The sequence below is a fragment of the Salmo salar genome, chromosome 07 (genome assembly GCF_965601325.2).
Source record: "Salmo salar chromosome 07, fSalSal1, whole genome shotgun sequence".
Lineage (NCBI taxonomy): Eukaryota > Metazoa > Chordata > Actinopteri > Salmoniformes > Salmonidae > Salmo > Salmo salar.
This window is the reverse complement of record NC_138297.1, coordinates 74,435,334-74,452,020: the sequence shown is the minus strand read 5'-3', so window position 1 is coordinate 74,452,020 and position 16,687 is coordinate 74,435,334. Positions and strand designations below refer to the sequence as shown.

The window sequence follows — 16,687 nt, the reverse complement described above, 5'->3', positions numbered from 1 at the left end:
CAGTCCCTCCAGGATAGATCTTCACCTACCTGGCCATGCAGGTATACTTCACCTACCTGGCCATGCAGGTAGATCTTCACCTACCTGGTGCTGCAGGTAGATATCACCTACCTGGCCATGCAGGTAGATATTCACCTACCTGGCCATGCAGGTAGATCTTCACCTACCTGGCCATGCAGGTAGATCCTCACCTACCTGGTGCTGCAGGTAGATTTCACCTACCTGGCCATGCAGGTAGATATTCACCTACCTGGTTCTGCAGGTAGATTTCACCTACCTGGCCATGCAGGTAGATCTTCACCTACCTGGTGATAAATTGGTATTATGGATCAGATAAAAAGTGGAAACTTCAGTTGAATGTTTTGTATTGTAAAGTGTCATTGTAATGTTGTCCTGTCGGTCAGTGGAAGATCTTGGACCATGCCAAAGGATTTCTCAAAGAGCAGGAAGCCTACCTGAGCAGACTGATGCTACTGAAAGGTGAGAGGAACCCAGAATAAAAACATGTCCTGTGATTTAAGTGAGCAGTTTCTATTCACCGACGTGTGTTTAGGGATATTCCTCGGTAATGAAGGCGGGCCGTGCAGCTTGGATGAAGTAAGGGCAGAGTACCGGAGGCTGCAGTCACACAGCAGGTACACTACCGTTGACATACACTAGATTGTTATTTAACTAGGCAAGTCAGTTAAGAACAAATTCTTATTTACAATGACGGCCTAGGAACAGTGGGTTAACTGCCTTGTTCAGGGGGCAGAACGACAGATTTGTACCTTGTCAGCTCGGGGGATTCGATCTAGCAACCTTTTGGTTACTGGCCCAACGCTCTAACTACTGGACTACCTGCCGCCCCCATAGATACTGGTGCAAAGCCTAGGTGGCAGGTAGCCTAGCGGGTTAAGAGCTGTGGTTCAGTAACTGAAAGGTTACTGGTTTGAATCCCCGAGCTGGCAAGGTGGGGGAAAAAAATCTTCCGTTCTGCCCTTGATCAAGGCAGTTAACAACAGCAGCTCCCGCAGCCCCACTGCCCCTCTCTGAGTCAGAGGGGTTAAATGCTGATGACACATTTCAGTTGAACAACTGCCTAGGTCTCCCCTTTCCCTGAGTACAGCGTGCCACCTGCAGTTAGTAGAGATTACCACTGGGGGGCAGCATCTACCCATGTTATTGAACTACTGCCTAGGTCTCCCCTTTCCCTGAGTACAGCGTGCCACCTGCAGTTAGTAGAGATTACCACTGGGGGGCAGCATCTACCCATGTTATTGAACAACTGCCTAGGTATCCCCTTTCCCTGAGTACAGCGTGCCACCTGCAGTTAGTAGAGATTACCACTGGGGGGCAGCATCTACCCATGTTATTGAACTACTGCCTAGGTCTCCCCTTTCCCTGAGTACAGCGTGCCACCTGCAGTTAGTAGAGATTACCACTGGGGGGCAGCATCTACCCATGTTATTGAACAACTGCCTAGGTATCCCCTTTCCCTGAGTACAGCGTGCCACCTGCAGTTAGTAGAGATTACCACTGGGGGGCAGCATCTACCCATGTTATTGAACAACTGCCTAGGTATCCCCTTTCCCTGAGTACAGCGTGCCACCTGCAGTTAGTACAGATTACCACTGGGGGGCAGCATCTACCCATGTTATTGAACAACTGCCTAGGTATCCCCTTTCCCTGAGTACAGCGTGCCACCTGCAGTTAGTAGAGATTACCACTGGGGGGCAGCATCTACCCATGTTACTGAACAACTGCCTAGGTATCCCCTTTCCCTGAGTACAGCGTGCCACCTGCAGTTAGTAGAGATTACCACTGGGGGGCAGCATCAATTAGCTTCTTTTTTTCAGTCTTATATTAAAAACCTGTCCCCTCCCTCCCCCCCTTTCCCCCCTCCCCTCAGCTCCATGCGCTCCAGAAGACCTGGTGGTCCCAGACGTCGTGGCGCAGCTGACAGAGAGGACCTGACTGAGACCAGTGAGGAAGACTCTGCGGAGGAGACTCTGGATGACTCCGTCCCCTCTCAGACCTCCATCAGCTCTCTAACCAACATCCTGGAGTTTGAAGGGTGGGGGCTCGTTCCAGGGTTTCCGTGTCGCCGGGGAGATTTTCATTTACGGGACATTTTGAGAAATTTACCAGACCTATATGTATTGGGTGCGTTATCTGATTAGGACGTACCACCCACGGTGCTCAGAATGACAGAAATAACATTTAGAATATGGTAATTCATATTAGCAGAACATTTAGAATATGGTAATTCACATTAGCAGAACATTTAGAATATGGTAATTCATATTACCAGAACATTTAGAATATGGTAATTCATATTACCAGAACATTTAGAATATGGTAATTCATATTAGCAGAACATTTAGAATATGGTAATTCATATTAACAGAACCTTTAGAATATGGTAAATCACATTAACAGAACCTTTAGAATATGGTAATTCATATTACCAGAACATTTAGAATATGGTAATTCATATTAGCAGAACATTTAGAATATGGTAATTCATATTAGCAGAACATTTAGAATATGGTAATTCATATTAACAGAACCTTTAGAATATGGTAAATCACATTAACAGAACCTTTAGAATATGGTAAATCACATTAGCAGAACATTTAGAATATGGTAATTCATATTAGCAGAACATTTAGAATATGGTAATTCACATTAGCAGAACATTTAGAATATGGTAATTCATATTACCAGAACATTTAGAATATGGTAATTCATATTACCAGAACATTTAGAATATGGTAATTCATATTAGCAGAACATTTAGAATATGGTCATTCATATTAACAGAACCTTTAGAATATGGTAAATCACATTAACAGAACCTTTAGAATATGGTAATTCATATTAGCAGAACATTTAGAATATGGTAATTCATATTAGCAGAACATTTAGAATATGGTAATTCACATTAGCAGAACATTTAGAATATGGTAATTCATATTAACAGAACATTTAGAATATGGTAATTCATATTAACAGAACATTTAGAATATGGTAATTCATATTAGCAGAACATTTAGAATATGGTAATTCATATTAACAGAACCTTTAGAATATGGTAATTCATATTAACAGAACATTTAGAATATGGTAATTCATATTAACAGAACATTTAGAATATAGTAATTCATATTAACAGAACATTTAGAATATGGTAATTCCTATTAACATGCAAATCAAGGATGCAACAACGATGTGCGTTTGTTCTTACTGAATTCTGACGTTCACTTTGAAGAAGTTAACAAGACGAGCAACGAACAGCAACATCGCTAGCCGATGTCAATCTACTATAGTAGAAACGTGTAGGCTACCTATTCTATTGGTCAGCTTGTCGAGGAAGAAATAGCCTGGTCCAAACAGACTCTGGGACAGTTTTGGGACGATGGATCCCAGATTCATACAACCAGTAGGCCTAGGATATATAGGAATTGTGATATAGTGAATTATAAGTGAAATAATCTGTCTGTAAACAATAGTTGGAAAAATGACTTGTGTCATGCACAAAGTAGATGTCCTAACCGACTTGCCAAAACTATAGTTTGTTAACAAGAAATTTGTGGAGTGGTTGAAAAAACGAGTTTTAATGACTCCAACCTTGGTGTATGTAAACTTCCCACTGACTTCAACTGTAGATATTTTAAAGCAATGAGTCTGATGCAACAGATCAGAACGTTTTAGCTTAAAAATATTGCTAAACTATTATTTCTTCACATTGTAACTGCAGCATTGTGCACAAGGCGGTAGGCTGTGAGCCACGAACGTTCGTTCCATAACGCAGTTAGTGCAAAAAACACCGTTGTCAAAAGGCCACTGCGACATGCTAGCGATTTCATGTGACCGAGATTAAAACCCTCCGTTAGAAACGTAGAACGAGGAGGAGATCTAATAGGCAAGATAAGAACATTGTCTCATAATATGTAGTAAAACGTTACAACTTTCAACCAATTCAGTATGTGTTTTTTTTTCAAAATGCATACTGCCTCCAGCTCATTGCAAAGTGGTGTGTCGTCACGCTTCCAACAGTTTGACGCCGCGTTCAAGACAACTCGGGGAAAATCTCTTGACTTCAGTGCGTTCAAGGGAACTGGGAAACAAGCAAGCTCCGACTGGGGGGAAAAATAGTTTTGAATGGTCATCCAACTCGCAAACTCTGGAACTCTCAGACCTCTTTCTAGAGCTCCGACCTTTTTGGACCTGAAGGTCACCGACGTCGTGATTTGATCTGGTATTTTTCAGAGTTCTCCGTTGTCTTGAAGGCACCAGAAGATGCATCACCAGTAGCAGCTATTGCCTGTCGTGACAGATGATCCACTCAGAGACTCTGTATCTGTATGCTCTAGGGTGTGTATCAGCGTCGAGGCTATACAGCTGACCAGTCATCTGGTATTTCCATCAGCGTAGAGGCTATACAGCTGACCAGTCCACTGGTATTTCCATCAGCGTAGAGGCTATACAGCTGACCAGTCATCTGGTATTTCCATCAGCGTAGAGGCTATACAGCTGACCAGTCATCTGGTATTTCCATCAGCGTAGAGGCTATACAGCTGACCAGTCATCTGGTATTTCCATCAGCGTAGAGGCTATACAGCTGACCAGTCCACTGGTATTTCCATCAGCGTAGAGGCTATACAGCTGACCAGTCCACTGGTATTTCCATCAGCGTAGAGGCTATACAGCTGACCAGTCATCTGGTATTTCCATCAGCGTAGAGGCTATACAGCTGACCAGTCATCTGGTATTTCCATCAGCGTAGAGGCTATACAGCTGACCAGTCATCTGGTATTTCCATCAGCGTAGAGGCTATACAGCTGACCAGTCAACTGGTATTTCCATCAGCGTAGAGGCTATACAGCTGACCAGTCATCTGGTATTTCCATCAGCGTAGAGGCTATACAGCTGACCAGTCCACTGGTATTTCCATCAGCGTAGAGGCTATACAGCTGACCAGTCCACTGGTATCTCCATCAGTGTTGAGGCTATACAGCTGACCAGTCATCTGGTATTTCCATCAGCGTAGAGGCTATACAGCTGACCAGTCATCTGGTATTTCCATCAGCGTAGAGGCTATACAGCTGACCAGTCAACTGGTATTTCCATCAGCGTAGAGGCTATACAGCTGACCAGTCCACTGGTATTTCCATCAGCGTAGAGGCTATACAGCTGACCAGTCATCTGGTATTTCCATCAGCGTAGAGGCTATACAGCTGACCAGTCATCTGGTATTTCCATCAGCGTAGAGGCTATACAGCTGACCAGTCATCTGGTATTTCCATCAGCGTAGAGGCTATACAGCTGACCAGTCATCTGGTATTTCCATCAGCGTAGAGGCTATACAGCTGACCAGTCCACTGGTATTTCCATCAGCGTAGAGGCTATACAGCTGACCAGTCCACTGGTATTTCCATCAGCGTAGAGGCTATACAGCTGACCAGTCCACTGGTATTTCCATCAGCGTAGAGGCTATACAGCTGACCAGTCCACTGGTATTTCCATCAGCGTAGAGGCTATACAGCTGACCAGTCATCTGGTATTTCCATCAGCGTAGAGGCTATACAGCTGACCAGTCCACTGGTATTTCCATCAGCGTAGAGGCTATACAGCTGACCAGTCATCTGGTATTTCCATCAGCGTAGAGGCTATACAGCTGACCAGTCCACTGGTATTTCCATCAGCGTAGAGGCTATACAGCTGACCAGTCCACTGGTATTTCCATCAGCGTAGAGGCTATACAGCTGACCAGTCCACTGGTATTTCCATCAGCGTAGAGGCTATACAGCTGACCAGTCATCTGGTATTTCCATCAGCGTAGAGGCTATACAGCTGACCAGTCATCTGGTATTTCCATCAGCGTAGAGGCTATACAGCTGACCAGTCATCTGGTATTTCCATCAGCGTAGAGGCTATACAGCTGACCAGTCCACTGGTATTTCCATCAGCGTAGAGGCTATACAGCTGACCAGTCCACTGGTATTTCCATCAGCGTAGAGGCTATACAGCTGACCAGTCCACTGGTATTTCCATCAGCGTAGAGGCTATACAGCTGACCAGTCATCTGGTATTTCCATCAGCGTAGAGGCTATACAGCTGACCAGTCATCTGGTATTTCCATCAGCGTAGAGGCTATACAGCTGACCAGTCATCTGGTATTTCCATCAGCGTAGAGGCTATACAGCTGACCAGTCATCTGGTATTTCCATCAGCGTAGAGGCTATACAGCTGACCAGTCATCTGGTATTTCCATCAGCGTAGAGGCTATACAGCTGACCAGTCATCTGGTATTTCCATCAGCGTAGAGGCTATACAGCTGACCAGTCATCTGGTATTTCCATCAGCGTAGAGGCTATACAGCTGACCAGTCATCTGGTATTTCCATCAGCGTAGAGGCTATACAGCTGACCAGTCATCTGGTATTTCCATCAGCGTAGAGGCTATACAGCTGACCAGTCATCTGGTATTTCCATCAGCGTAGAGGCTATACAGCTGACCAGTCATCTGGTATTTCCATCAGCGTAGAGGCTATACAGCTGACCAGTCATCTGGTATTTCCATCAGCGTAGAGGCTATACAGCTGACCAGTCATCTGGTATTTCCATCAGCGTAGAGGCTATACAGCTGACCAGTCATCTGGTATTTCCATCAGCGTAGAGGCTATACAGCTGACCAGTCATCTGGTATTTCCATCAGCGTAGAGGCTATACAGCTGACCAGTCATCTGGTATTTCCATCAGCGTAGAGGCTATACAGCTGACCAGTCATCTGGTATTTCCATCAGCGTAGAGGCTATACAGCTGACCAGTCATCTGGTATTTCCATCAGCGTAGAGGCTATACAGCTGACCAGTCATCTGGTATTTCCATCAGCGTAGAGGCTATACAGCTGACCAGTCATCTGGTATTTCCATCAGCGTAGAGGCTATACAGCTGACCAGTCATCTGGTATTTCCATCAGCGTAGAGGCTATACAGCTGACCAGTCATCTGGTATTTCCATCAGCGTAGAGGCTATACAGCTGACCAGTCATCTGGTATTTCCATCAGCGTAGAGGCTATACAGCTGACCAGTCATCTGGTATTTCCATCAGCGTAGAGGCTATACAGCTGACCAGTCATCTGGTATTTCCATCAGCGTAGAGGCTATACAGCTGACCAGTCAACTGGTATTTCCATCAGCGTAGAGGCTATACAGCTGACCAGTCATCTGGTATTTCCATCAGCGTAGAGGCTATACAGCTGACCAGTCCACTGGTATTTCCATCAGCGTAGAGGCTATACAGCTGACCAGTCATCTGGTATTTCCATCAGCGTAGAGGCTATACAGCTGACCAGTCATCTGGTATTTCCATCAGCGTAGAGGCTATACAGCTGACCAGTCATCTGGTATTTCCATCAGCGTAGAGGCTATACAGCTGACCAGTCAACTGGTATTTCCATCAGCGTAGAGGCTATACAGCTGACCAGTCCACTGGTATTTCCATCAGCGTAGAGGCTATACAGCTGACCAGTCATCTGGTATTTCCATCAGCGTAGAGGCTATACAGCTGACCAGTCATCTGGTATTTCCATCAGCGTAGAGGCTATACAGCTGACCAGTCCACTGGTATCTCCATCAGCGTAGAGGCTATACAGCTGACCAGTCATCTGGTATTTCCATCAGCGTAGAGGCTATACAGCTGACCAGTCCACTGGTATTTCCATCAGCGTAGAGGCTATACAGCTGACCAGTCCACTGGTATCTCCATCAGTGTTGAGGCTATACAGCTGACCAGTCATCTGGTATTTCCATCAGCGTAGAGGCTATACAGCTGACCAGTCATCTGGTATTTCCATCAGCGTAGAGGCTATACAGCTGACCAGTCATCTGGTATTTCCATCAGCGTAGAGGCTATACAGCTGACCAGTCATCTGGTATTTCCATCAGCGTAGAGGCTATACAGCTGACCAGTCCACTGGTATTTCCATCAGCGTAGAGGCTATACAGCTGACCAGTCCACTGGTATTTCCATCAGCGTAGAGGCTATACAGCTGACCAGTCATCTGGTATTTCCATCAGCGTAGAGGCTATAAAACATTATTTCACAATGGGATAGTTTCTTCTCCCGGACAATTGGTCGGCAGCACTCACTCTGTCTTTGGGCTGGTTTCCCGGATGTAGGTGAACTCATGTTCTGGACTGAAAAGCATGTTGTCTAGGAGTAGGGCTTAATCTGTCTGGCCTTCACTGTTACTTTAAGGGACACAGTGACTTTATTAAACATTCAGTGGAAAGCAGTCTGATTATAGACCAATTTATTGACAGATTATAGACCAATTTACTGACAGTCAGATTATAGACCAAGTTACTGACAGTCAGATTATAGACCAAGTTACTGACAGTCAGATTATAGACCAATTTACTGACAGTCTGATTATAGACCAATTTACTGACAGGCAGATTATAGACCAATTTACTGACAGTCTGATTATAGACCAATTTACTGACAGGCAGATTATAGACCAATTTATTGACAGGCAGATTATAGACCAATTTACTGACAGTCTGATTATAGACCAATTTATTGACAGATTATAGACCAATTTACTGACAGTCTGATTATAGACCAATTTACTGACAGGCAGATTATAGACCAATTTACTGACAGTCTGATTATAGACCAATTTACTGACAGGCAGATTATAGACCAATTTATTGACAGTCTGATTATAGACCAAGTTACTGACAGTCAGATTATAGACCAATTTATTGACAGTCAGATTATAGACCAAGTTACTGACAGGCAGATTATAGACCAATTTACTGACAGTCTGATTATAGACCACTTTACTGACAGGCAGATTATAGACCAATTTATTGACAGGCAGATTATAGACCAATTTACTGACAGTCTGATTATAGACCAATTTATTGACAGATTATAGACCAATTTACTGACAGTCTGATTATAGACCAATTTACTGACAGGCAGATTATAGACCAATTTACTGACAGTCTGATTATAGACCAATTTACTGACAGGCAGATTATAGACCAATTTATTGACAGATTATAGACCAATTTACTGACAGGCAGATTATAGACCAATTTATTGACAGTCTGATTATAGACCAATTTACTGACAGGCAGATTATAGACCAATTTATTGACAGATTATAGACCAATTTATTGACAGGCAGATTATAGACCAATTTATTGACAGTCTGATTATAGACCAATTTATTGACAGTCAGAATATAGACCAATTTATTGACAGTCTGATTATAGACCAATTTATTGACAGTCTGATTATAGACCAATTTACTGACAGTCAGATTATAGACCAATTTACTGACAGTCTGATTATAGACCAATTTATTGACAGTCTGATTATAGACCAATTTACTGACAGTCAGATTATAGACCAATTTACTGACAGTCTGATTATAGACCAATTTACTGACAGAATGAGTGACAACAGAAGATACATCTCAAGGGCCAATTCTGTCTCTGCCTTAGTCTCAGTTGAACCTATTCCCCCAAAATCCAAATTAATCTGAAGTCCTTTTTTTATTAACAATCTGTCCTGCCAGAATTTCACCCTTGGCTGGTTGCTTCTATTAGATGTCCTGTCTCCGTTGAGATGTTTTAACTGTCCGTAGTGCGTTGAGTTAGTGCTCTCCTGGCCTGTGACTGAGGATCAAGGATTTATCACGAGGGGATTTATAGCTGGTGGCACCGTGGGGCACCTCTGACCATGGAGAGTGATTTAAAAAGGGCTCATTCATTTCACCAATGGCAAATTAATGTATAACCTCCATAAAACAGCGATGATGGTTCCCCTCCTGAGCTTGGTATTAGAATTTAAACTCCACAATGTTGTTATGCATAGTAGAATACAGTAATGTTGTTATCCATAGTAGAATACAGTAATGTTGTTATCTATCGTAGACTACAGTAATGTTGTTATGCATAGTAGAATACAGTAATGTTGTTATCCATAGTAGAATACAGTAATGTTGTTATCCATAGTAGAATACAGTAATGTTGTTATCTATAGTAGACTACAGTAATGTTGTTATCTATAGTAGACTACAGTAATGTTGTTATCTATAGTAGAATACAGTAATGTTGTTATCTATAGTAGAATACAGTAATGTTGTTACAGTAATGTTGTTATCCATAGTAGACTACAGTAATGTTATTATCTATAGTAGAATACAGTAATGTTGTTATCTATAGTAGACTACAGTAATGTTGTTATCCATAGTAGACTACAGTAATGTTGTTATCCATAGTAGACTACAGTAATGTTGTTATCTATAGTAGACTACAGTAATGTTGTTATCATAGTAGACTACAGTAATGTTGTTATCTATAGTAGACTACAGTAATGTTGTTATCTATAGTAGACTACAGTAATGTTGTTATCTATAGTAGACTACAGTAATGTTGTAATCTATAGTAGACTACAGTAATGTTGTTATCCATAGTAGACTACAGTAATGTTGTTATCTATAGTAGACTACAGTAATGTTGTTATCCATAGTAGAATACAGTAATGTTGTTATCTATAGTAGACTACAGTAATGTTGTTATCCATAGTAGACTACAGTAATGTTGTTATCCATAGTAGAATACAGTAATGTTATCTATAGTAGACTACAGTAATGTTGTTATCATAGTAGACTACAGTAATGTTGTTATCCATAGTAGACTACAGTAATGTTATCTATAGTAGACTACAGTAATGTTGTTATCTATAGTAGACTACAGTAATGTTGTTATCATAGTAGACTACAGTAATGTTGTTATCTATAGTAGACTACAGTAATGTTGTTATCTATAGTAGAATACAGTAATGTTGTTATCCATAGTAGACTACAGTAATGTTGTTATCCATAGTAGAATACAGTAATGTTGTAATCTATAGTAGTCTACAGTAATGTTGTTATCCATAGTAGAATACAGTAATGTTGTTATCCATAGTAGACTACAGTAATGTTGTTATCCATAGTAGACTACAGTAATGTTATCTATAGTAGACTACAGTAATGTTGTTATCTATAGTAGAAAACAGTAATGTTGCTACTACAGTAATGTTGTTATCCATAGTAGACTACAGTAATGTTGTTATCTATAGTAGAATACAGTAATGTTGTTATCTATAGTAGAATACAGTAATGTTGTTATCCATAGTAGACTACAGTAATGTTGTTATCTATAGTAGAATACAGTAATGTTGTTATCTATAGTAGAATACAGTAATGTTGTTATCCATAGTAGACTACAGTAATGTTGTTATCCATAGTAGACTACAGTAATGTTGTTATCATAGTAGAATACAGTAATGTTGTTATCTATAGTAGACTACAGTAATGTTGTTATCCATAGTAGACTACAGTAATGTTGTTATCATAGTAGAATACAGTAATGTTGTTATCTATAGTAGACTACAGTAATGTTGTTATCTATAGTAGAATACAGTAATGTTGTTATCTATAGTAGAATACAGTAATGTTGTTATCCATAGTAGACTACAGTAATGTTGTTATCCATAGTAGACTACAGTAATGTTGTTATCTATAGTAGAATACAGTAATGTTGTTATCCATAGTAGACTACAGTAATGTTGTTATCTATAGTAGACTACAGTAATGTTGTTATCTATAGTAGAATACAGTAATGTTGTTATCTATAGTAGAATACAGTAATGTTGTTATCCATAGTAGACTACAGTAATGTTGTTATCCATAGTAGACTACAGTAATGTTGTTATCTATAGTAGAATACAGTAATGTTGTTATCCATAGTAGACTACAGTAATGTTGTAATCTATGGTAGACTACAGTAATGTTGTTATCCATAGTAGAATACAGTAATGTTGTTATCTATAGTAGACTACAGTAATGTTGCTATCTATAGTAGAATACAGTAATGTTGTTATCCATAGTAGAATACAGTAATGTTGTTATCCATAGTAGAATACAGTAATGTTGTTATCCATAGTAGAATACAGTAATGTTGTTATCCATAGTAGACTACAGTAATGTTGTTATCCATAGTAGAATACAGTAATGTTGTTATCCATAGTAGACTACAGTAATGTTGTTATCTATAGTAGAATACAGTAATGTTGTTATCCATAGTAGAATACAGTAATGTTGTTATCTATAGTAGACTACAGTAATGTTGTTATCCATAGTAGACTACAGTAATGTTGTTATCATAGTAGACTACAGTAATGTTGTTATCTATAGTAGACTACAGTAATGTTATCCATAGTAGACTACAGTAATGTTGCTACTACAGTAATGTTGTTATCTATAGTAGAATACAGTAATGTTGCTACTACAGTAATGTTGTTATCTATAGTAGAATACAGTAATAATGGACAGTACACACAGCTCTATGCCTTACCTCTATCTCTCTCTCTCTCCCCCATCCCTCTCTCTATCCCTCTCTCCCCATCCCTCTCTCTATCCCTCTCTCCCCATCCCTCTCTCTCTCTCTCTCTCTCTCTCTCTGCCCCATCCCTTTATTTTTCTCTCTCTCTCTCCCCCATCCCCCTCTCTCTCCCCCTCTCCCCCATCCCTCTCTCTCTCTCCCTCTCTCTCTCTCCCATCCCTCTCTCCCTCTCTCTCTCCCCCATCCCTCTCTCCCCATCCCTCTCTCTCTCTCCTCCATCTCTCTCTCTCCCCAGGTACTTGTTGTTCTACAGACAGACACTAGAGAAGTTGGTTTGTAGCGGTGTGCTGAGCCCGGGACAGACTGGTCTGGCTGTAGTATCTGAAGCTATCTCAGGCCTGTGGGATAGCTTCTCTCCAGAGCGCCGGGCAGCCTACCAGACCTGTACCCCCCAGCAGAGCACCCTGGGCTGGGAAGGGCCGGCAGAGAGACCCCCTAATCCTGGTCCTGACACCCACCTCCACCTCGCGCTCCAGCCCTCCACTCAGGCAAACAGCCAGGGAGGCTCTTCTCCTTCTACCTATGAAGAGGTGAGTACAGCTTTCCTTAAAGTGTGGGTCGGACCTGTTTTTAATGAATTATAATCAATTATTTCATTGATTACTGGATTCGAATTGATTTGGCCAAGTGGCGCAGCGGTCGAAGGCATTGCATCTCAGTGCTAGAGGCGTCACTACAGACCCTGGTTCGATCCCGGGCTGTATCACAACCCGACAGTGATCGGGAGTCCTATATGGGGCGACGCACCGTTGGCCCAGCGTCGTCCGGGTTTGGCCGGGGGAGGCCGTCAGTGTAAAATATTTTGTTCTTACCTGACTTGCCTCGTTAAATCATTTATTTAACTCGGCAAGTCAGTTAAGAACAAATTCTTATTTACAATGACGGTCTACACCGGCCAAACCCGGACGACGCTGGGCCAATTGCGCACCGCCCTATGGGACTCGCAATCACAGCCAAAAGCGATACAGCCTGGATTCGAACCAGGGACTGTAGTGACACCTCTTACACTTAGATGCGGTGCCTTAGACCGCTGCACCACTCGGGAGCCCAAATAAAGGTTAAATACATTAAAAAGTGTGACTGCACTCACTGTTCAGTGCGCTGTCAGCTTAGCACCGGTCTCTGCTCAGTTTGGCCCCTGTCTGCTCAGCACCGGTCTCTGCTCAGTTTGGCCCCTGTCTGCTCAGCACCGGTCTCTGCTCAGTTTGGCCCCTGTCAGCTTAGCACCGGTCTCTGCTCAGTTTGGCCCCTGTCCGCTTAGCACCGGTCTCTGCTCAGTTTGGCCCCTGTCCGCTTAGCACCGGTCTCTGCTCAGTTTGGCCGCTGCGCGAGGGGGAGATGCCTGTCAGCTTAGCACCGGTCTCTGCTCAGCACCGGTCTCTGCTCAGTTTGGCCGCTGCGCGAGGGGGAGATGCCTGTGTGCTTCGCGGTTTACCGGATATATTTTCAGCAGGTTTCTTGAAGATCAACTCCGAGACCCCAAACGCTGCAGCGCTGTCAGCCGCTGACTTGTCATTCCCACAAGCCATCACAAACCACTGTCAACCAAATGGACTCATGGTAGCGACAAGTTCTGACTGAGCTCAATCGTCATGAAACGCCAATACAGCGATGAGTTTCTCTCTCTTAGTTTCAGTTTGGCCCCTGTCTGCTCAGCACCGGTCTTTCAGAACAGGGCAGAATAATGCTTCAGGAAATGGTGCTTCTGGAAACAGTGATTCGTGAAACAGGGTTGATCATCTACAACAGGAAGTGGTCTCCTGCCTGACTGAGATCCCACTCACACAGTTCTGGGTTGTTCATCTACAACAGGAAGTGGTCTCCTTCCTGACTGAGAACCCACTCACACAGTTCTGGGTTGTTCATCTACAACAGGAAGTGGTCTCCTGCCTGACTGAGATCCCAATCACACAGTTCTGGGTTGTTCATCTACAACAGGAAGTGGTCTCCTGCCTGACTGAGAACCCACTCACACAGTTCTGGGTTGATCATCTACAACAGGAAGTGGTCTCCTGTCTGACTGAGAACCCACTCACACAGTTCTGGGTTGTTCATCTACAACAGGAAGTGGTCTCCTGCCTGACTGAGAACCCACTCACACAGTTCTGGGTTGATCATCTACAACAGGAAGTGGTCTCCTGTCTGACTGAGAACCCACTCACACAGTTCTGGGTTGTTCATCTACAACAGGAAGTGGTCTCCTGCCTGACTGAGAACCCACTCACACAGTTCTGGGTTGATCATCTACAACAGGAAGTGGTCTCCTGTCTGACTGAGAACCCACTCACACAGTTCTGGGTTGTTCATCTACAACAGGAAGTGGTCTCCTGCCTGACTGAGAACCCACTCACACAGTTCTGGGTTGTTCATCTACAACAGGAAGTGGTCTCCTGCCTGACTGAGAACCCACTCACACAGTTCTGGGTTGTTCATCTACAACAGGAAGTGGTCTCCTGCCTGACTGAGAACCCACTCACACAGTTCTGGGTTGATCATCTACAACAGGAAGTGCTCTCCTGCCTGACTGAGGAAGCAGTAGATGTTCTGGTTACATTTACATTTTACATTTTAGTCATTTAGCAGACGCTCTTATCCAGAGCGACTTACAGTAGTGAATTCATACATTTCATTTCATGCATTTTTTTGTACTGGCCCCCCGTGGGAATCGAACCCACAACCCTGGCGTTGCACACACCATGCTCTACCAACTGGTCCAGGTTGTGTCAGTCCGGGTTCTCAACTCTGGCGTCCTTTTAAAAAACAAGGTACAGAAACAGACTCAGTGCTGAGTATGACCTCTGTGTTGCTCTAAAATAGACAATGCCAGAATAGACATGCCTGTTGAAAACTTCAACCTGTGTGATGTGATCAATCAGTTTATTCATGTTCAGAATAAAACATATTATTGAATAAAACCAGTTCAAACCTATAGTTGTTTCTTTCCCAACAATACTTTCTACAGTGAAGATGTACAGTAGACCTGATCGTTTTTCATCTGTACTGTTATGGTTACACTATCACAAAATGGAGCCTGTGTGTTTGTGTTCTGTTGATCAATCATTTTATTCCAGTTCAGAATTTAAAAAAAAATATTGTATTTTTAACAGCACCAGTTCCAACCTAGACAGATATGTAAGAGTGTTTTTAAATGAGGAGCAATGCTGCCCTACCAAGCAAAACAGGCAGTAACTGCTCGGTTGGTCTAAAATGAGTTAGTCATTTTTTGCTACATTAACTACGTGCTTAATCATGTGGACAAGTATCCTGCCTCGTATTGTGAGAAAATGGGGGTCATGTTAACAGTAACTGCATAAAGTTACTGTGAAACCAAAGGTAAATAAAAGCCATTTTTCCTCAGTTTCACGCTGTGAGAAGTTACTGCCTTTTTGCTTGGTAGGGCAGAATAAACATTAGATATTTAAATGGATATTTTATGGCATTATTATATGTTTTTGTCTATTGCATTTGTTTTAGGCATAAGGGTAATGAAATGTACCAATATTTACATATAGTTGCATATTTCCATGAGCTTGGGTCCCAGGCTGAAAAAGTTAAAGAACTCCTGGGTCAGGGGTCACACCGTCCTATGGAGAGGTCAGGGGTCACACCGTCTCACGGCCTCGTCTCCTTCCTATGGAGAGGTCAGGGGTCACACCGTCTCACAGCCTCGTCTCCTTCCTATGGAGAGGTCAGGGGTCACACCGTCTCACGGCCTCGTCTCCTTCCTATGGAGAGGTCAGGGGTCACACCGTCTCACGGCCTCGTCTCCTTCCTATGGAGAGGTCAGGGGTCACACCGTCTCACAGCCTCGTCTCCTTCCTATGGAGAGGTCAGGGGTCACACCGTCTCACAGCCTCGTCTCCTTCCTATGGAGAGGTCAGGGGTCACACCGTCTCACGGCCTCGTCTCCTTCCTATGGAGAGGTCAGGGGTCACACCGTCTCACGGCCTCGTCTCCTTCCTATGGAGAGGTCAGGGGTCACACCGTCTCACGGCCTCGTCTCCTTCCTATGGAGAGGTCAGGGGTCACACCGTCTCACGGCCTCGTCTCCTTCCTATGGAGAGGTCAGGGGTCACACCGTCTCACGGCCTCGTCTCCTTCCTATGGAGAGGTCAGGGGTCACACCGTCTCACGGCCTCGTCTCCTTCCTATGGAGAGGTCAGGGGTCACACCGTCTCACGGCCTCGTCTCCTTCCTATGGAGAGGTCAGGGGTCACACCGTCTCACGGCCT

The 16,687-nt window shown here is 43.2% G+C and overlaps 1 protein-coding gene across 1 annotated transcript in view; it reads left to right on the top strand.

The window, feature by feature from the left end:
- Positions 1 to 401: 401 nt before the first annotated feature.
- LOC123743826 (stimulated by retinoic acid gene 8 protein homolog) overlaps positions 402 to 16,687 on the top strand; it is a 37,478-nt gene continuing 21,192 nt past the window's right edge. Inside the window, exons 1-4 of the mRNA XM_082978086.1 lie at positions 402 to 480; positions 554 to 635; positions 1,892 to 2,056; positions 12,691 to 12,985. Coding sequence (XP_082834212.1) covers positions 468 to 480; positions 554 to 635; positions 1,892 to 2,056; positions 12,691 to 12,985 — 555 coding nt within the window. The 5' untranslated portion in view covers positions 402 to 467. The remainder of the gene's footprint in view (positions 481 to 553; positions 636 to 1,891; positions 2,057 to 12,690; positions 12,986 to 16,687) is intronic.